This window comes from Saccopteryx leptura, chromosome 10 (genome assembly GCF_036850995.1).
Source record: "Saccopteryx leptura isolate mSacLep1 chromosome 10, mSacLep1_pri_phased_curated, whole genome shotgun sequence".
In the NCBI taxonomy this organism is placed as follows: Eukaryota; Metazoa; Chordata; class Mammalia; order Chiroptera; family Emballonuridae; genus Saccopteryx; species Saccopteryx leptura.
The window spans coordinates 46,886,416-46,907,321 of record NC_089512.1 but is presented as its reverse complement, the minus strand read 5'-3'; the positions used below and the strand labels follow the sequence as shown (position 1 = coordinate 46,907,321).

General features: G+C 45.0%; 1 protein-coding gene across 6 annotated transcripts in view; it reads left to right on the top strand.

The window, feature by feature from the left end:
- The first annotated feature begins 595 nt into the window (after positions 1-595).
- Positions 596-20,906, top strand: part of RBSN (rabenosyn, RAB effector) — a 30,867-nt gene continuing 10,556 nt past the window's right edge. For 2 of the 6 annotated variants that reach the window (XR_010747247.1, XM_066351873.1), the window contains exons 1-8: positions 596-922; positions 2,922-3,240; positions 9,609-9,749; positions 11,910-12,010; positions 13,891-13,936; positions 14,052-14,213; positions 16,332-16,573; positions 18,011-18,081. Coding sequence is in view for 5 of the 6 variants with exons in the window: in XM_066351873.1 (XP_066207970.1) it covers positions 3,093-3,240; positions 9,609-9,749; positions 11,910-12,010; positions 13,891-13,936; positions 14,052-14,213; positions 16,332-16,573; positions 18,011-18,081 (911 nt within the window). In the remaining variant the exon portion in view is untranslated. Of the gene's footprint in view, positions 923-1,296; positions 1,365-2,921; positions 3,241-9,608; positions 9,750-11,909; positions 12,011-13,890; positions 13,937-14,051; positions 14,214-16,331; positions 16,574-18,010; positions 18,082-20,906 lie in introns of those variants that run through there. The other 4 variants (XM_066351877.1, XM_066351874.1, XM_066351875.1 and 1 more) reach the window with 4 other exon arrangements.

Here is a 20,906-nt window from a genome sequence, read left to right as displayed (position 1 = left end):
ACAGACTGGATGGATACTCCTCCTTCTAAGTTCGGCTCTCCTGTGGTTCTAATATGGATCTTTCCACATCCTCCAAGTCTCCTGAATATTCCTTTTGTCTCTAGGTCTCAGGAACTCTAACCAACTCGAATTAATTTAGAACTGTAGCCCTGCCTGGCTGCCTCAGTGGTAGAGCGTCAGCCCAGCGTGTGGAGGACTCCATTGGAGCAAAGTTGGCCTGGGCGCTGAGGATGGCTCCTTGGCCTCGCCCCCTGGTGGGCTTGCTAGGTGGATCCCGGTCCCACGCATGAGGGAGGAAGTCTGTCTCTGCCTCCCGGCTTCTCACTTCAGAAAAAAAAAAAGAACTGTAGTTGGGAGTAGGTTAGGAGGTATTAAAGATCCCAACCCCCACCCCTGCTGCCTCATCATTCATTGCACAAGTAGGTCAAGAGCTAAAGAACTACTGCAGGAGCACGTCTGTTTCTCCACTCCTACAACGGGTGGAAAGGAAGAGGCTGTCTTTAACGATCGGACGTAAGTTCCTGGGACGTCCAAACATCACAAAGTTACCGCGCCCCACCCGGCTGGTTCTTACGCGCCTGTGAAGAAGCCACCGGCGCCCAGCGCTGTGCGAATCTGTCTCCGCCCCCTTCGCGCTCTCGAAGACTCGGCGCTCTACGGGCGCCTGCGAGCTCTTGCTTTCGGGTTTCGGCGCCGCCGCAGGCGCTCCTGTCGAGCGCCGAGCAGCGGATGGAGATCTCCTGCGCGGCTGTGTGAGGGACCGTGAAGGCCCAGATCCTGGGGCGCGGGCTGGGTAGGCCTGCGAGCCTCTTAGAGCCCCATCGGGTACAGAGGGCCGGTTCTGGCCTGAGGGCCAGGGGCGCGACTCCCCTAGGGCACGGAGACGGACGGAACCGAGCGGGAGTGGGATGGCGCGGCGGCGGTGGGTGTGGTGTGCAGGGTGGGCAGTGTGGCTTTCGGGCCGTACGGTGCGCTCGTGTGTGCTTGCCTTGAGGGGGCTCCCTTTGGTTGTGTGGTTACGCGGGGCGTGTACAGATATGTTGGGTTGTGCGACTGAGGGATGGGTGGCCGGTTGCCTCCCAGCTGGTGGTGTTTGGTTCTCTGGTTGTGTGCGGTTAAGGCGTGGGCTCTGAGTTTGTGTGGAGTTGTTGGTAGCGTTTCCAGCGCTGTCTGTGCGTAGTGTGGAGCTGTCTTGTCTGCTCTGGGATTGAGTCTTCCGGGCAGTGTGTGGTTTTGCGACGTGTGCGTTGTCGTGCTGAGGCGGGCTGTGTGCAGTCCGGAGGCCGTGATGAGTGCGGCCGTGTGCTGTGTGGTCTGACCAGTCGGTGGCCGCCTGGCGTGCAGGCCGGAGGTATAGGTGCAAGGTAGAGAGTTTTTATCTTTATTTGTGCATGGTTTAGTGTAAAGGTTTGCGTACGCTGTGGTTGTAGGGCCTGGCATGGTGGTTTGTGGTAGATTTCTTTGGTTTATGGTGTGTGTTTGCTTATATGATCTTAGAGTTTTATGGAATTTCTTAGTGGTTTGTGGCGGGCGCTGGTCTAGACCGAGGGGATGTGGTGAGAAAAACAGACTTAGTCTGTGCCCTCACAGAGCTTACAGTCTTAAGTATTCAGCCACTTTATATACTTGTGACTATAAATTGAGAACAGTGCAGGGGCTGTCAAATGGGAGAATCCCTTAAATAAGAGGCATTTCTTTGAGGAACTGAGGTTTGATTGAGATGTGAAGGCTGTGTGTGTGTGTGTGTGTGTGTGTGTGTATTTGATTTGCGGTTGTTAGGGGTAAGTGCACAGGAAGGAAGGGGACTGGCAGAGTTACAGCTGTCAGCTGAACCATTGGCTGGGGAGAGAACTGGAACTGCTGTTTCATTGACCGCCTTATAAAGGGGCTGAGATCTGTTTGTATAGAATCGTTCGGTCTCTGAGCCTAGAGGGGGGGAAAAAGGGACCTGGTGTTTCACTTGTTTATTTTCTGGGTCACTGTCACTCTGTCACCCTTCAGCTTTGAGGACCAGGCAGTCTGTCCTCAGTGGCCATATTGACAAGTCCACCCAAAGCTGAGGGTCATACATTCCCCCTCACTGTCTACTGTGGTTTCTGGCCTCATGCTTTTGGGGAGAAATTTCTCTGCTTTTGTGAAATGGTTTTGTCTGAGTTCTCTTTATGTCTGGGAGTCTTTCTGAGACGACGTTGTAAGTGACTTTGCCATGTAAAACTGGAAATGTTAACTTATTAAACATTGAATTGTTTAAGCATCAAATCCTTTTCTTTTTGAAGCAGTGAGAACATGAGACTTCCCAATCAACTGTCACTTACTGGTTTATAAAATCTAGTAAGTTCACTGGAGAGAAAGTGCTCTACAAATATAAGACACAGAATAGATGTTTCTTTTTGACCACTAGGTTTCTAATGCTCCTTCTTAGACTGAAGGTCAGATTTTTTGTTTGGTTTGGTTTGGGTTTTATTATGGCAGCAGATACAATCTCTTTTTTATAGTTGCATTTTTGACACAGATGCAAGAGCTCAATATATGTGGTTGGACAAATTATCAAGGTACAGTCAAAGAAAACTAATGGTTGTTGAAAAGTACTTCAGACATTTTCCCTGTGGTATACAACTTGTGAAGTTGGACCATTTAGAACAAAATGTTAGAGAATTGCCTTAGTATTGTGTTTGCTGATGTTGAATTTTCCTTTCTCATCTTCTAAAGTCTGTTTCTCACTTGTTGCCATTGTTGATGTTCTCATTTCTTAGGTTTTGTGTTTTTTCTCTAACGATTTGAGAAAGCAGCTTATGTTCTCAAACTTTTACTAAACAAACATTAAGGACCTTTATAGAATTGTGAAAAGAACAAAGAAAATTCTCAGTTGTTGCTGATTTGCCTGACTGGCTTTCCCCTCTCTCTTATTTTTCTTTCTCAAGGCTTCTTCTACTCCAGAGAAGAAAACTCAATGCAGGGCCATAATGCCACTTCCCTATCATCTATGTGCTGCTTGGTTGAGCTAATGCTGCAGGAGCCCTATTCCTTGTGGAGGAATCAAACTGACTCTTGGCATGAGGCCCCTACATTGTGGGGGTTGAAGGGATACTCCCATGGCTTCTCTGGATGACCCAGGGGAAGTGCGAGAGGGCTTCCTCTGCCCTTTGTGCCTGAAGGACCTGCAGTCTTTCTATCAGCTTCAGTCACATTATGAAGAGGAGCACTCTGGGGAAGACCGTGATGTCAAAGGACAAATTAAAAGTAAGAGGGGAAGATCTTGCTTATTCCATTTGTCAGCAGGAGCTTTAATTCATGGAATAATTTTCATCAGCTTCCATGGTGCCACCAGAACATGATAATCATAAATTAATAATTGTCACAAACATATATGTAGTGTTTACCATGTGCCAGGTATTATTCAAAGTCTTTCCATGTATTAACTTCATTTAATCCTCATAATAGCTGTGTGTCTATGAGCCCCATTTTACTGATGAGGGTATCAGACACAGATTCGATAACTTGCCTAAAGTCACACAATTAGGCAGAGCTAGGCTTTGAACCTAATAATCACAATTACTGTACTTGGCTATCTCTTGCTAAACTGTTTAAATTATCTAATTGCCAGCCTAAGAGTGTTTTGGAGTGGAATTCCTTTCCTTTGCTATGAAAGTAGAGGGAGGCACATTGTTGTCTCATTTACTTGTCACAAAATTAGACTATCTTTCTTCAACTAGACTTTGTCCCCTGCAGCCCAGGAAAAGGAGGGTCATAGTTAAAAAGCAAAGAAAAACCATCCAAAAAATTAAAACTTGTTTTTTGACCTTCCAAGTACTCAGAGAGTTGCAGAAAGAATTTTTAAAAATAATTTTGACTATACATCATGTTTATTTCCTGGACTTGAGATTCTAATTCCTAAATATAATGCTGCTGCTGTGGAACTCACTTTTTAGTGATTCAGCTAAGTGCTTCTTATAGCTGGTAGCATTTCTGAAGGCAATGAGACAAAAGGTCTGGATGCTCTATCCACAGATCTTTGCTGGGTGGGAGAAAGGAATAATCGTCTATCCCTAAGTGTACTTTGGCCTCCACACATGGGAGTCACATGCATCCTGTAATCTAATAGTCACACTCTATATCATCACATTTTTAAGTTCAGAAAAAAAAAGAGTTGCTGAAAGCATCAACACTTACAAGTTCTATCTAGAAACATGACAACATAATGCATTTTCAAAATCCTGAGGGCTATGCCTAACCAGGTGGTGGTGCAGTGGATAGGGCTTTGCACTGGGGCATGGAGGACCCAGGTTCGAAACCTCGAGTTTCCGGGCTTGAGTTGTGGGCTCATCCAGCTGAGCGCAGGCTCACCAGCTTGAGTGTGGGGTTTCCGGCTTGAGTGTGGGATCATAGACATGATCCCAAGGTTGCTGACTTGAGCCCAGAGGTCACTGGCTTGAAGCCCAAGGTTGCTTACTTGAGCATGGGGTCACTTGCTCTGCTGTAGCCCCTCCCCCTTGACGGTCAGGGCATAAATGAGAAAGTAATCAATGAACAACTAAGAAGCCACAATGAAGAATTGATGCTTCTCATCTCCCTCCCTTCCTTTCTGTCTGTCCCTATGTGTCCCTCTCTCTGACTCTCTCTCTGTCTCTGTTCCCACCCCTCCAAAAAAACACCCTGAGGGCTGTGATGGACCAGGTGGATTCTGGCTGTAGAGGCTGGTGCAGAGGCATAACTTTAGAAGGCCCCCCACCAAAAAACAAACAACTTTTGCATTTTACAGTTTTCAGAGTTCTTTTACATATGTTATTTTATTTGATCTCCTAGCAACCCTGCAGGAAAATGGTTGGTCTCATTTAAGAGATAAGTGAGGCTCAGAGATATTATATAATTTAGCCAAGGTCACACAGAGATTGGCAGAACTAGGCTTTGAACTTAGGTCTTCTGTCACCTCTGAGTCTAGTGCTACTCTTTCCACATGGCATGTGAGGCCCTGTGTTCCAATCTCAGCAGGTGCTGCACCTGGACACAAACAAACATTATCTAAGTTTACTTTGGACATCTAAAGGGCCTCCATGATTTTCAGAGTGTCCACTGAATTGGGTTGTATACTGTGACATCACTACGACTTTGATGCCAGTGAATAGAGAGGTTATAGAATGTTCTTAGATTCCTTTTATAATGCCTCTTTTATTAGAGGGTAAATGTTTAAGGTTATTTAGGAAATAATTGATATGGGACTCTATTTAGAGAATACTAAGTAGAGTGGATATTTTGTTCCTTGTGAAAGAAACTTCAAAGTATGCACTTGTCGTTGCCCCCCCCCACCCCCATCTCTACCTCAGAAGAACTAAGAGATTGCGTTAAGCATTCTTTCATCAGGAAGAAATTCTTAATTATGGTATAATTATCTGTTTCACAATCAGGAAAATAAAATTTTATTTTTATTTTTAAAATTTTATTTATTGATTTTAGAGAGAGGAGAGAAAGAGAGAGAAGGGTGGGGAGTGAGAAACAGTTGCTTCTCATATGTGCCTTGACTGGGCAAACCTGGAGCTTCAAACCAGTGACTTCAGTATTCCAGCTTGATGCTTTATCCACTGCGCAACCACAAGTCAGGCAGGAAAGTCAAGTTTTAAAAATCAAGGACATGCCCTGGCCGGTTGGCTCAGTGGTAGAGTGTTGGCCTGGCGTGCAAGGGGTCCCAGGTTCGATTCCCGGCCAGGGCACACAGGAGAAGCGCCCATCTGCTTCTCCACCCCTCCCCCTCTCCTTCCTCTCTGTCCCTCTCTTCCCCTCCCGCAGTGAGGCTCCATTGGAGCAAAGATGGCCCGGGTGCTGGGGATGGCTCCTTGGCCTCTGCCCCAGGCGCTAGAGTGGCTCTGGTCGCAATAGAGCGATGCCCCGGAGGGGCAGAGCATCGCCCCCTGGTGGGCAGAGCATCGCCCCCTGGTGGGCGTGCCGGGTGGATCCCGGTTGGGCGCATGCCGGAGTCTGTCTGACTGTCTCTCCCCGTTTCCAGCTTCAGAAAAATACAAAATAAATAAATAAATAAATAAATCAAGGACATCAAGGATTTTTGAGAAGTCCTTTGAAAAGCAAATCACCTCTTCATTTGGTCTTGATTTTTTAGAAATTTTATGACATTGCTAATTAAAGCAAATGAAATGTTAAAACTAAAAGAGTATACCTTGGTTTCAGGTTTTGGAGGCAGTTTAAATAAGAAAACATAAACTTGTCATTATTAATAAGTGGCCAGTCAATGGGTTTGGGCCCCAGTTTAGCACATCTACAGTAACCTACAGGAAAAAGTGATTGACAGCTTTGGCTCCTGCTTTGTATTTTTAAAACATATGGGATTGTTTTTAATTGGCCTCTCTTGAAGGGCTACACCCTCAGTGGGAAGGTTGCCAGGCCATTTTTCTATGCCTCCTAAAGGTTAAATGGCATGTACTGCTTATTTAACTCCACACAGTTTAGTCTTGTTTGTAAAAAGGAATTGGTGTTTGCTAACTCCAGTTTCCTGTCTGCTAGACCCTTTGTTATATCAGGTACTTCCCTCTCCTCTGTTAAAAAAGGCTGCTTTAATGTATTTTAGAGGGTGCCCTTTAGTTCTGGTGGACCTTATTTTTCCAGTGGGAGAAAGCCATCCCAGACTGACTGATAATCAGGAAATCTGCTTATTAGCCTGAATGCCTAACAATGATATGTCTATAACTACTCATTTCACCCCTCTGCCTGCCAAGCCACTCCATGTCTATGTTTACATTTGAAAAGCTGTGGGAGTTTTTTTTATGTTATTCAAGTGACAGAATACTTCAAAATCATGGGAACTCCATGAAATATTGATCTATTAAATGTAAAAGAGACCTGTGGTGGCGCAGTGGATAAAGTGTGGACCTGGAACGCTGAGATCATTGGTTCGAAACCCTGCACTTGTCTGGTCAAGGCACATATGGGAGTTGATGCTTCCTGCTCCTTCTCTCTTTTTCTCTCTCTCTCTCTCCTTCTCTTCTCTAAAATAAATAAAAGAAATTACAGCACATTATATTAAATTTGATATTTTCTATTGGATTCTTTTTTTTTTTTACAGAGACAGAGAGAGTCAGAGAGAGGGATAGATAGGGACAGACAGGAATGGAGAGAGATGAGAAGCATCAATCATCAGTTTTTTTGTTGCGAAACCTTAGTTCATCGATTGCTTTCTCATATGTGCCTTGACTGCGGGCCTTCAGCAGACCGAGTAACCCCTTGCTTGAGCCAGCAACCTTGGGTCCAAGCTGGTGAGCTTTTTGCTCAAGCCAGATGAGCCTGCGCTCAAGCTGGCGACCTCGGGGTCTCGAACCTGGGTCCTCCGCATCCCAGTCTGACGCTCTATCCACTGTGCCACCACCTGGTCAGGCTCTATTGGATTCTAGTGGCAGAAAAGGATGGATAGCAGTCACCTAAGATTAAAGAACATTTAATGACAGCAGCTTAGAATTGAGAATTCTTTTTCCTACCAGTTGACTTGTTTCATTTTAACAGCAAGTCTTCCCACATCAGCTCAGGTGGCTGACCCCCTGTTCTGCAGAAGCACAGTTTTCAAATCAGTGCTAGCTGGGGAGAACTGGGGCTCTTATTTCAGACATGAGGTTTCCAGTCTAACCTGGTTCCTATAAGCTCTGTAATCTTTTTTCCCCCTCTTTGATGTCATGTTTTCATTTATAAGTAGGGCTACCACCTGCCTCATTATGTGAGCACCAACTGGTGTAACGTATTTGAAAGTACTTTGCCTTGTGCCTGGTAAATATAAGGAATTGATTCTGGAAACATTCATTTTCTCTTCTTACCAAGTCTAGTTATTTTTGTGTTATGTGTTAGGTCACATATCTATTTCTTGAAGCTTTTTTTGGGTTGTTTTTTTTTTTTTTTTGTATTTTTCTGAAGTTGGAAACGGGGAGGCAGTCAGACAGACTCCCGCATGCGCCTGACTGGGATCCACCTGGCATGCCCACCAGGGGGCGATGCTCTGCCCATCGGGGCGAGGCTCTGTTGCAACCATAGCCATTCTATCGCCTAAGGCAGAGGCCACAGAGCCATCCTCAGTGCCCGGGCCAACTTTGCTCCAGTGGAGCCTTGGCTGCAGGAGGGGAAGAGAGAGACAGAGAGGAAGGAGAGGGGGAGGGGTAGAGAAGCAGATGGGCGCCTCTCCTGTGTGCCCTGGCCGGGAATCGAACCCGGGACTCCTGCACGCCAGGCCAACGCTCTACCACTGAGCCATCCGGCCAGGGCCTCTATTTCTTGAAGCTTTTTGTCAGTATCCTCAACACATACATTTGATAAGTGATAGGGGAAAAAGAACTCTATGTACAGTTAAGAATTATAGACAACAGCAGCCTGGGGATGATAGTTTTGCTGAATCTCACCCTGGAGGTAAACAGGAAGTGTTTATTCAGGAATCCCTAGGGTAAATAAATTAGTATCATAGAATTTAATTTTTAAAAGCTTTATTTTAGGCCCTGGCTGGTTGGCTCAGTGGAGAGAGTATCAGCCCAACATATGGATACCCTGGTTTCGATTCCTAGTGAGGACACACAAGAGAAGTGACCATTTGCTTCTCTCCCCTTTTTCTTCCTTTTCCCCTCTCACAGCCAGTGGCTCAGTTGGTTCAAGCATCGGCCCTGGGTGCTGAGGATAGCTCATTGGTCTGAGGGTCAGCCTCAGGCACTAAAAATAGCTCAGTTGATTCAAGCATTGTCCCAAGACAGGTGGATCCTGGTTGGGGTGCATGCGGGGTCTGTCTCACTATCTCTCCTCCTCTTACTTAACAACAACAATAAAAATCCCTTTATTTTAATTGAAGTACAGTTTACACATAAGTTGGGTGTACCATTCAGTAAGTTTTGGAAAATGTATATAATCATGTAACCACCTCCTCAATTAAGATGTGGAAGAGACTACCACCTTGGTTCCCTCACTGAATTTGATTTTAAGACTTCCATTTAATTGGGCCTCTTTCATTTGACAATGAGCAGTAATTAAGCTATATATTCACTACATAAACCAACTTGCACTGGTATTTGTAGTATAATGGTTGAATACTTATTATTGCATTTTATTGGGGATCCAAAATTTTCTTGAGCATTTTTATATAAAGCACAATTATTTCTTCAACTGTTTTTTTTATTTTTTTTTATTTTTTGCATTTTTCTGAATCTGGAAACAGGGAGAGACAGTCAGACAGACTCCCGCATGCGCCCGACCGGGATCCACCTGGCACGCCCACCATGGGGCGACGCTCTGCCCATCCTGGGCGTCGCCATGTTGCAACCAGAGCCACTCTAGCGCCTGAGGCAGAGGCCACAGAGCCATCCCCAGCGCCTGGGCCATCTTTGCTCCAATGGAGCCTTGGCTGCGGGAGGAGAAGAGAGAGACAGAGAGGAAGGCATGGCGGAGGGGTGGAGAAGCAAATGGGCGCCTCTCCTGTGTGCCCTGGCCGGGAATCGAACCCGGGTCCTCCGCACGCTAGGCCGACGCTCTACCGCTGAGCCAACCGGCCAGGGCTTCAACTGTTTTATTTTGAGATTTCCTCTACTCTTCATTGGATGTCCTTAATAGAATCATTGATGGTATTTGTTCCGTTTTTCAAGGTCTTGTCCAGAAGGCTAAAAAAGCAAAGAACAGGCTGTTGAAACGAGAAGGAGATGACCAAGCAGAGTCAGGCACCCAAGGATATGAGTCTTTCAGTTATGGAGGGGTTGATCCCTACATGTGGGAACCCCAGGAGCTTGGTAAGAAATTCTGTTCATTCATTCAGCAAATGTTTATTGAGCATCTCTGTGTTCTAGGTAATGTCTTAAGAGTTGGCTGAGGAAGAATTAGTAAACCAGAATGGTCTAAGCTTCTTGTGAACCTTATGTTTTAGTGGGGGAGAGAAAATGATCAAGAGTGAGCTGAGCATCCGCCTTGAATTAGACACTACATTAAATGCTTTCCATGTGTGCTCTCATTTAATCCTTACTGTGCCCCATGGGGACCTGCCCAGGGTAGGAATCCAGGTCTGTGACATAAGCCCAGGCACAAATCCCATTGACTGGACTATCTCCTCTCACATAGGATGTTACCTGGCTCCTGAGAGGCACTGGTTTTTGCATTTAATTTTCTGAAACACATAATTATGGTATCATTTACTTACTTTCAAAATAATTATCTTTTTTGGGTGATGGAAATATTCTAGAATATATTTTGGTGATGGTTGCACAACTCTAAATATACTAAAAACCATTGGATTTGTATACTTTAAACGGTGAATTGTATGTATGCAACTAATATCAATAAAGCTATTACCAAAAAGATCATGCCATACAGAGTTGAACTAGGTAGTCTTACATGTCCTTTTTGAATGATAACAATCATGAATATAATATTTTCTCTCTGTGCAGTAGATAAATAATGATTCCTCCACAGTGCTTTTTAATTCTTTTCATATTTATTGTTCACCTTCCACAAAAGTCTTGTGATATAGAATGCATAATGACATTCATTGCCATTTATAGGTGAGGAAGTGAGCTCTAAGAAGGGAAGTATTTATCCAGGGTCATCTACCATATTCTTATAGTGCCACTGCATAATGTGTCTTTTGGGATGAAGAAAATCCTAGAATTGTACTATCCAATACAATAGCCACTAACTATATGTAACTATTTAAGTAAAATGGCCTGACCAGTGGTAGGACAGTGGATAGAGCATCAACCTGGAATGCTGAGGTCCCAGGTTTGAAACCGTGAGGTCACTGGCTTGAACATGGGCTTATCTGGCTTGAGTGCAGGCTCGCCAGCTTGAGTACAGGGTTGCTGGCTTGAGCAAGGGGTCATTGGCATGGCTTGAGACCCCCTGGTCAAGGCATGTATGAGAAGCAATCCATGAACAACTAAAGTGACACAACTATGAGCTGATGCTTCTTTCTCTCCTCCCTCACTCTCTCCCTTGCTCTCTCTTTCTCGCAAATCAGTAATAAAAATTTTTAATTAAATTTAAATAAAATGAAATAAATGAAAAGTGATTTCTTCAACCATACATAAGCCATATTTCCTTTTTATTTTTTAAGTGAGGAGGGAAGGTAGAGAGACTCCCGCATGCACCTGACCGGGATCCACCCCAGGCCAATGCTCTAATCCAGTGGTCCCCAACCCCTGGGCCGCAGACTGGTACCGGTCCATGGGCCATTTGGTACCGGTCCGCAGAGAAAGAATAAATAACTTACATTATTTCCATTTTATTTATATTTAAGTCTGAACGATGTTTTATTTTTTAAAAATGACCAGATTCCCTCTGTTATATCCATGTGGCTAGTGGCTACAATTTTCATCATAGCAGGAGAAAATGGCTTTAAAAATAATATTATATACATGTAATTATGAGAGTTACAGCTGAAAGCCAGTTAGGAACATGAAAGAAATTTCAAGCATTTGCATTCTTATTAGCTTTTTGATAGTTTATTTCATGATTACCAATGTTAAATTATCAGGGTGCTTTGTTGATTAACTTACCTGCTTCACCAACTAAAGGAAGTCACAAGTTGTGGGAAGGTCAAGTGAATGGCAAATTTTAGAAGTTAATATTTACATTCACCCCCTAAGAACTTGAAAGTAAATTTTAATTTGATGTTAAGAGTCTGGTCTAAGGCCATACCACCTTGAAAGTGCCCGATCTGGTCTGATCTTAGAAGCTAAGCAGGGTCGGCCCTGGTTAGTACTTGGATGGGAGATGTTAAGGGTCTGGTCAGAGAAGAAAAGATACGTGGATATTTTCCTAGTTTTTGAATTTTTAATAAGACTCTAAAATCCTAGAATTTTTACTTGCTTTTAAAATTTTATTGAGGATAAGCACTAAGGTAGAGAGGCTTCCTCAGAGAAATGACAAGTCATTTATCTCTCCACCTCCTCTCCTAGGTGCTGTGAGAAGCCATCTTTCTGACTTCAAAAAACACCGAGCTGCCAGGATTGACCACTATGTTGTTGAAGTCAATAAGTTAATAATCAGGTTGGAGAAGGTAAAGTTCATTGTTAAAACACTTTTTTTCTGCAAGTATAAATTTACTGGGGGGGGGGGGATTACATTCCTGCAGCATGTATTATATGTATTGTATATAACTGATGTGGGCAGTATCTGATGTTGGCAGAGAAATGCCTCATTTAGAGAGCATGCTCTGTAAGTACAGAGCATGTAGTAAACAATTCTAGCTTGGCTGGTTTTACTGAATGGAATAGCCCAGGTCGACAGACTTGCTACCTATGCAGTTTCCCTTTTCCTTTCTACAAAGCCCACTTGGCTGCTGGAAAACCTTTCTGTCTTCAGATTCTTTCCTCTTCTGGGTGTCCTAGGCATAATCACAGAATAGGGCATAGTGTGTGATATCATTTGTTGGAAAACAGAGAAGCTGGTGACTAGGTCTGTAAGGAGAACTCAGCTGGGTCCAGCCTCAAATGCAGGAGCATCTTGGCTGCGCCGTTGTCCTGTGGGATAGGAGTGCGTGTTTCACACCTCGATCACTCTCTTTTACTTTGACCCTAGAAATGCTTCTTGTGTATAAGCCGGATTGTGTGGTGGGCATGGTAGCAACCGCAGGTACGGTTCTTTATGTGTACTTTGCAGGAAATATGTGGCTAGTGTAATTGTGCAAGAAGGACTGTGGGAAATCGGAGGTTCTCCGTTGCTTTCAGGAGCCACCCCCTCTGCATCTTAGCTTACCCCAGGTTATTGCTTAATGCAGTGATTTTCAAACTTTTTTGAGCTGCAGCACATTTTTTACATTTACAAAATCCTGGGGCACACCACCTACCAAAATGACACAAAATGACACTCTAACACAGTACATATTATACATATAGTTAATAATATAGTTTCTAAATGTATTAATACTCACTTAGTGTGAAACCTGGGCCTGTTTCGATGAACACAAAAGGGATATCCTGGCAGGAATGGTAGAAAGACACACACGAAGCTCTTCCTCAACAGTTCTCAGTCTCTCTCTGTTTTTAGTTTTTATCGCAGTCAAGCTTGAGAAGCTCAGCTCACATAGCTATGTGGTTGAAAACGGGAGCAATGTCAAAATAGCTTTGTTGGCCAGAATGGGGAACTCCTTGGCAACAGATAACCAAAAACTGTCCAAAGGAAGATCAGCAAACTTTAGCTTTAAAGTTAATTAACATTGTGATGCATTGTATATCACCCTCTGCGGGGGCCTCTTTTAAAAAGAAAAAGGTCAAATATCTATATACACCATCAGGATAGACATAACCAGCTGAGGCTGAGGCTTCATCTAGTGGTGGCAACATTTACCTCCAGTCCTGACCAGGATTAGAAATCGGGACCATGGGGAGGAGTAGCAGCTTCAACTACTCGCCATGGCCACACAATGACAAGTACGCGGCAGCCTGAGCGGGGACCTTCCTGGGTGTGGATGAGAGGCGGCCTACTATTGGTTCATCGCTAGTGGTCGCCTCCACTCTTCCTGTCACTGATAGCTGGAGGGATTGTGAGGGGAATGTTTATGTTGGAGGCGGCTGGCGGCGGGCGGGATAAATAGCCTCCAAGGGCCATATCCGGCAGGCGGCCGTAGTTTGGGGACCCATGTTTAATTTCCCCATGGCACACCTGACCATGTCTCACGGCACACTAGTGTGCCGTGGCACACTGGTTGAAAAATACTGGCTTAACGGGCTAACTGACAGTAAAGAGATTAGAAATGGGTCATGGAAAGGAAGGTGCCTTCTAGATTATCCCATGTGAAATTGCTTTAGTGATTGTGGGGTTAGGATGACAGGTGAAACTTGAGAAATGTGGATGTGGTCATTTCTGCTTGATGCCTTTTGCCTGTGGGAAGTGTATCCATCACCTGATTAATTCCATTTGTCATTGTTTTCTTGTCAGCTCACTGCATTTGACAGAACGAATACTGAATCAGCTAAGATCCGAGGTAATCCTAAGAACTTCGCTCACATTTATTCTGTTTATCCTTCTCTCTGACCAAATCTATTTTTTACATAGCTTGCTTTTTTATTTATTTGGCTTTCTTTTTGTTTTTCTCAAAGCAATAGAAAAGTCCGTGGTGCCTTGGGTCAATGACCAGGATGTCCCTTTTTGTCCAGACTGTGGGAATAAGTTTAGCATCCGTAACCGCCGCCACCACTGTCGCCTCTGCGGGTCTATTATGTGCAAGAAGTGTATGGAGTTCATCAGCCTTCCCTTGGCAAGTAGGTAACATGGAGGTGGGGCCCTGGACCCTAATTTCCTCCTGAGCCTAGCTCATTTACTAATCACCGCTGGGTGATTTTTTGACCTTTTTTGTTTATGTTAATGGCATTTGGGATCGTGATTCATTCATTTGTTGATTCTATGTAGCCCAGTACAGGCTAGGCACTATGCTAGGGGTCAGGGATACAATAGTCTACAACAGGGGTTAGCAAAGTGTTTTCGTAAAAGATCAGATAGTAAATATTTTAGGTTTTGTGGGCTACATGTGGTTTCTGTTACATTTTTTTCTTTTTTTTAAAACAACCTTTTAAAAATGTACAATCTATACTTAGCTCAAGATCCACCAACAACAGGCTGGACTTGGCTTACTAGTCATGTTTGCCCACCTCTGGTCTATAAGGCATTTCCCTAAGGAGTTTAGCATCTAGCAGGTGATATAGACTCACAAACAAATAATTGCTTTATAAAGAGATAAGTATAGCCTGACCAGGCGGTGGCACAGTGGATAGAACGTCGGACTGGGATGTGGAGTTCCCAGGTTTGAAACCCAAAGGTCGCTGGCTTGAGCAAGGGGTCACTCGGTCTGCTGTAGCCCCCCGGTCAAGGCACATATGAGAAATCAATCAATGAACAACTAAGGTGCTGCAACAAAGAATTGTTGCTTCTCATCTCTCTCCCTTCCTGTCTGTCCCTATCTATCCCTCTTCCTGTCTCTCTCTGTCTGTGACACACACACACACACACACACACACACACACACACACACACACACACGAGATAAGTACAATGAGAGAAGTTGCATCAGGCACCCAGGAAAACTGACTAAATCTTTATGAGCTCTGCTTACAAGTGGCAGGTGAGGCTTTGAGAGGAGACTGTAGGAGAGGTCTTGAAAAATCAATAGCAGGCAATCCTTTCCTTTGAGATGAAAGTCACAATCACTGTCATATAGAACAGACTGTAATGTCACAATACGAGAGACACTGAGTGTTGTGGAGGTGGGGAAAGAGCAAAAGCATGGATACTTAGTATTGGGAGGTAATGTTTTCTTCAGAGGAGTCTTGAAAGACAGCTAGGATTACAAAGAGATGGGGCAGGAGGGTGTCCTGGATAAAGAGCACAGCAAAGGCATGGAATTTGGAAAGGCCCTGTGGAAGGTTAGTGAATGAGCAAACAGGATAGTTGGAGGAATGTGGAGGACATGTTTGGGAATTGTGGGGATGAGGCTACAAAGGTTAGGTGGAACCAGATGTCCAAAACTCTGAATCTCAGCTAGTTAAAAGTTGCTCAAGATGATTTTATGGGCTTTCGGCCAATTCCAGGATATGGGTGGTTTTGCAACCCTGGAGGGTTCTGCTAACTCTGCATGTGCTATTGGCTGTGGAGCTCTGGACAGCATGGGGCAGAAGCAGATGCTTCCTCTGCCAAACTCTGACATCCACCAGGCACACATTACCCTTTGTCCTTGAGACCAACTGACTCCCTGTCTCACCTGAGACTTTATAAGCTATGTTTTTTGGAAACTATTCACCTCTCTCTTGGACTAATTAACCAACATTTACTGGGCAGCTGCTCTGAAGTGGCCCGGTTGTATATGTAGAGATACAAGTATGAATAAGACAGTTTCTGCCCTCAAAGAGTCACAGAAAAATGGAAAGTTCTGCATGAGGGGTGATGTGGTAAGAACTGCTGGTAGGAAGGGCAGGTCATTTTTGCCTCAAGGAAAAGGGGAGGGCTTCCTGGAGAACATGCGTTTGAGCTGAACTTTGGAAAGTGTACGAGTCAGAATTTCAGGAGTGGGGAAGGCTGTCAGGACAGTCCAGGGAGAACATGTATTATATCCGAGGTGTGGCAGATGGAAGGGGCAGTAGATGGTAAGGCTAGGTTAGGGGTTGTCCTCAGAACCTCGAAGACAGTCTGGCTCTTTCCTGGCTGGCAATGGGCATCCTTCCCACCAGAGAACCTGACCCCAGGAAGGCAGAGATGTGGGTGCTTCTTGCCCATAAGCAGAGCCTGCTCTTACCTGATGAGCACCCACGGACTCCCCTCCTGTCGTAGGCAGTGGGGTGGGTGGAGGATTGGGCTCACTGCTGCCTGTCCTGTGTTGTGCATTACAGATAAGCTCACCAGTGCCAGCAAGGACTCTCTGACCTCCCACACCAGCCCCAGCCAGTCACCCAACAGTGTCCATGGCTCCCGCCGGGGCAGCATCAGCAGTGTGAGCAGTGTCAGCTCTGTCCTGGACGAGAAGGATGATGACCGGATCCGCTGCTGTACACATTGCAAGGACACGCTGCTCAAGAGAGAGCAGCAGATTGACGAGAAGGAGCACATCCCTGACATTGTGAAGCTCTATGAGGTAACTTACTCTGTGCAGTCCTGGGTCTGATTTGAGAGGCAGATTTGACTTCGTTACATACATGCCTGCAGATTTTGGAGAATGATTTGGAAAGTTGTCCCTATGACTCATTTTTAGTTTCTGCTAGAGGGCCATGGTATGATTTCCTAGTTAGGGCCCTGGGTGACCCACTGAGTCATCCTGGGTGTGTTGCCACAAACTTGTGCCCCCACTTTCTTGCCCTTTTGAAAATGGAGGTGGGAGGTTTTTGTGGCCCAGGGACAAGAGGAGAGAGGGTAGTGCCATGTGGTGTGGACAAGTACTGTGGGTGAGGGCAGAAGCTGGGGCTGGTGGTGAACAGTTGGTCAGAAGAGCCCTGTGACCCTTGGAAGCTTCAGTCTTTACAAGTTTGAGTAATTACCCATATAGGTTTAGAGCTTCCCCTTTTAAGTCTGTTTAGATGCCTCAGCTCTCATTATCACCAGTGGCCTCAGACATCTTTAGTAGATGCTACTTTGAGAGGAATGTAGTGTAGTGCAAAATCACAGGACTGAGGGGCAGAGAGGCTGGGCCTCCTAATGGCCGGGTGAGACCTGCAAGCTGAGGAGGCAGGGCAGGGAGGTGGAAGAACATGGGGAGGAGGAGATGAGCCCTGGCAGAGGAAGAAGTCATGCAACACTCTGAGCAGAGCAGGGGTGTATGTTTGATGATCACTGAATGGTCCCTGTTAGCAGTTCTGCAGGTCATGATGGCTGTGTTTCTGGAATCACCATAAAAATGCTAATGTTACTAGAAATGGCATTAATTAAGCCCAGTGCTGAGCTGCAGATGTAGCCATTATTTATGGAGTCCATGACCTGATAACTCATTTTGTAAATTACCATTGTGCATTTTGCTTTCATCTTTTTTTAAGTAAGCCCTGGCCATGCCTTGTGCTGGTGGTGTCTTGCATCACCTAGCAGAGAAAGAATGTTAGCTCAGTGGGTTAGAGCATTGTCCAAAACACTAAGGTTGCGAGTTTGATCCCCAGTCACAGCACAAACAGGAAGCAACCAGTGAATACACAGCTAAGTGGAACAACACATGAGTGTTTCCATCCCTCCCTCCACCCCCCTTCCTTTCTCCTTCTTTCCCTTTCCCTGTTTCTAAAATCAATCAATTAAAAAAAAATATAGCAACTAACTCCTTTTCTCTGTCTTGTTAAACTCTGGCTTGTGTTCTGGAAGGTCTTGCTCCTGTTTCCTTCCTGCAAGATTTTCTACTTGTAAAGTAGGTCTGTAAGTCAGGAAGTTGATCACAACTGTAAAAAGAAAACAAAAAACCACTATCTGCATTTATATATTTTAGAAAACTACACATTTTAAATATATCTCTGTTGATGCAGCATAACTTCTGGGTAGGCTAGGTAGGCTTTTCTGTACCTGAGAGCATCACTTACCTCTTCTTTTTTGCTCTTAGAAATTACGACTTTGTATGGAGAAAGTTGACCAAAAAGCTCCTGAATACATCAGGATGGCAGCATCATTAAAGTAAGCTATTCCTCTGTTTTTCTAATTCCGTGGTGGTAGCCCTTTTCTGGCATTTTAGGTCAGAGCTTCAGAAACTGACGGTGAAAATCCTAATTGTGTCTGTGCTTTTCCTCTATGGCTGCTGCAGAGACTCTGCCAGGTCTCTGTGTGGCACTGCGACAGTCCTCTGCAGCCATATTGAGGTGGTCCCAGCTGTTCTGATTAAGCAGGTCTGGGAGAGGTCTCGGACAGTAGGCACCACTGCCAAGTGCAGCATCTGGAGGTGAGCAAGGGCACTGTGCCTTCTGCTCACAGCTGGGTAGATGCCACTGAGGTGTCAGGGCTTAGAGCAGGACTTTAGAGCAGGACTTGGCAAACGTTAGCCCATGGGCAAATCTAGCTTTCTACCTGCTTTTTTAAAATGAAGATATAATTTACATACCATAAAATTCACCCTTTTAAACTGTACAGTTCATTGGCTTTTAATATATTCACAAATTTGTACACCCATCACCACTGTATTAATTTTTAAACATTATGATCACTAAGAAACCCCATGTTCATTAGCAGTCACAGCTCATTGCCTCTCTTTTTTTTTTTTACAGGGACAGAGAGTCAGAGAGAGGGATAGATAGGGACAAACAGACAGGAACGGAGAGAGATGAGAAGCATCAATCATCAGTTTTTCGTTGCGACACCTTAGTTGTTCACTGATTGCTTTCTCATATGTGCCTTGACCGTGGGCCTACAGCAGACTGAGTAACCCTGTGCTCGAGCCAGCGACCTTGGGTCCAAGCTGGTAAGCTTTGCTCAAACCAGATGAGCCCGCGCTCAAGCTGGCAACCTCAGGGTCTCAAACCTGGGTCCTCCGCATCCCAGTCCGATGCTCTATCCACTGCGCCACCGCCTGGTCAGGCTCAGTGCCTCTCTTCATGGAAAAAAATTTGCTGACTTTTTATTAAGAGCATGCTCCTTCTGAATATGTGAGCTAGAATTTGAGGTACTACTACTAAAATCAGACCCCAGCAGTCTTTACCTAACCTGCAGGAAAAGAATTAATTATGGCATCCAGTATTCTCAATTTGAGGACTGTCTGCCTTTGTTTTAAGTCTGTGTTGTCCTTCTGTCATTTCTGCGGTGATGCATCTAGAATTAGATGTGCCTTGTTTGGACCAAACCTATATTTTTATTTGGACTTTTATGGCGGCAATATTGTAAAATGGCTTCAAAAAACAAAGGGTGTAAGCGTGGCTTTTCCTTCATGTCAGTGACCATGTTCAAGGCCCCATGTGGGTCTTACATGTAAAGAAACTGAACTTTTTTTGTTTGTATAGTCCTGAAGGAGTTTCCTGACTCTTGAGTCTGTGAATCTTTGACTTACAAAACATGGAAGACTAAACCCAGTTATTTTGCGGCAAAAACACCCTTTCCATTATATCTCTTCCTACCTCTACTGTTACTTTGGGGCTCATCTTACCTTCCCTGTTCCTCCCCCAATGTTTCCCAGCCCTCAGGGAGAGGCAAAGAAGTAGGAAAAGAATAGCAAAAAGTAGGGGAATCATTGTAGACCCTGTCCCTGTTTCCCTCCATCCTAACAACTGGATGTCTACAGCCCCTGGCAGCAGACAGTGGAAGAGGAACAAACCCTATTTCTTGAACCCTCTCAGCCACCATTGTCTTAGGGCCCCTCCCGCCTTATATTTACACTCCTAGACCCTAGTCTTCTTCTTTCTGTTCCTTAACCTAGAGTACTGTTTCTAAAGAACAACAGGGAAGGACCCATTTTCTACCTGCAGTTCACTGAGCAAGAATTTCAATCTGCTGTCTCTTTGAGTAGGTTGGAAGGAAAACCCCAGGTGACCCTGATATATACCTCTTCGAAATGGAGAGTCCTTGGCTTGAAGAACCTGTTTCGTGCTCCTTTCTTCTGTGGAGCTTTCTGGAATCAGCACCCCTCCTCCTGTCCCACACATTGGTTTGACATTAGAGCAGGACTGTCTTCCACATGGACACCCGCAGGGGAGCTGTGTTCCTGGTAGTTTGAGTGAGCACTCAGTGTTTTCCTCATGAAATGCTACCAAGGGCTCCTCTCCCTGAGTCCTGTTGTTTTTTTCCTTTGTGCCTCAGACACAATTGTGGGTCAGTGGACCTCCCTAGCCAGTTGGGGAACTACCGTTTATGAGCACATTTCCACATGTCTGACTCCTACTGCTTCCCCTAAAAGGCTGGTTCTAAAGGGCTTTTAGTGCATTTTATTCTCTTACTCTCTCAAGCACTAGTTATAGTACATGCACTAATCTAGGTTCTGGGGCTGCAGTGACGGACAGTGAAGACTGCGCTCTCCTGTGGGGCTTTATTGTTGTGGGAGCACAGGCCAGATCGAAGTGAACAAGTAATGAACAAGCTAACTCCAGATGTGATCGTTGTTCTGAAGAAAGTGGAGTTGGTTGACATGATTGTGACCAGAGGAAGTGATTTCAGATTTGGGTCAACCTTGTTATTTTCTACATGACTTGAATATTTGAAATAAAGCCCACCTGACCAGGCAGTGGCACAGTGGATAGAGCGTTGGACTGGGATGTGGAGGACCCAGGTTTGAGACCCCAAGGTCACCAGCTTGAGCCCAAGGTCACTGGCTCGAGCAAGGGGTCACTCGGTCTGCTGTAGCCCCCTGGTCAAGGCACATATGAGAAATCAATTGATGAACAACTAAGGTGCTGCAACGAAGAATTGATGCTTCTCATCTCTCTCCCTTCCTGTCTGTCCCTATCTGTCCCTCTCTCTGACTCTGTCTCTGCCACAAAAAGAAAAAAGAAAAGAAGGAAAGCCCAAGTCTTCCCAGTTCT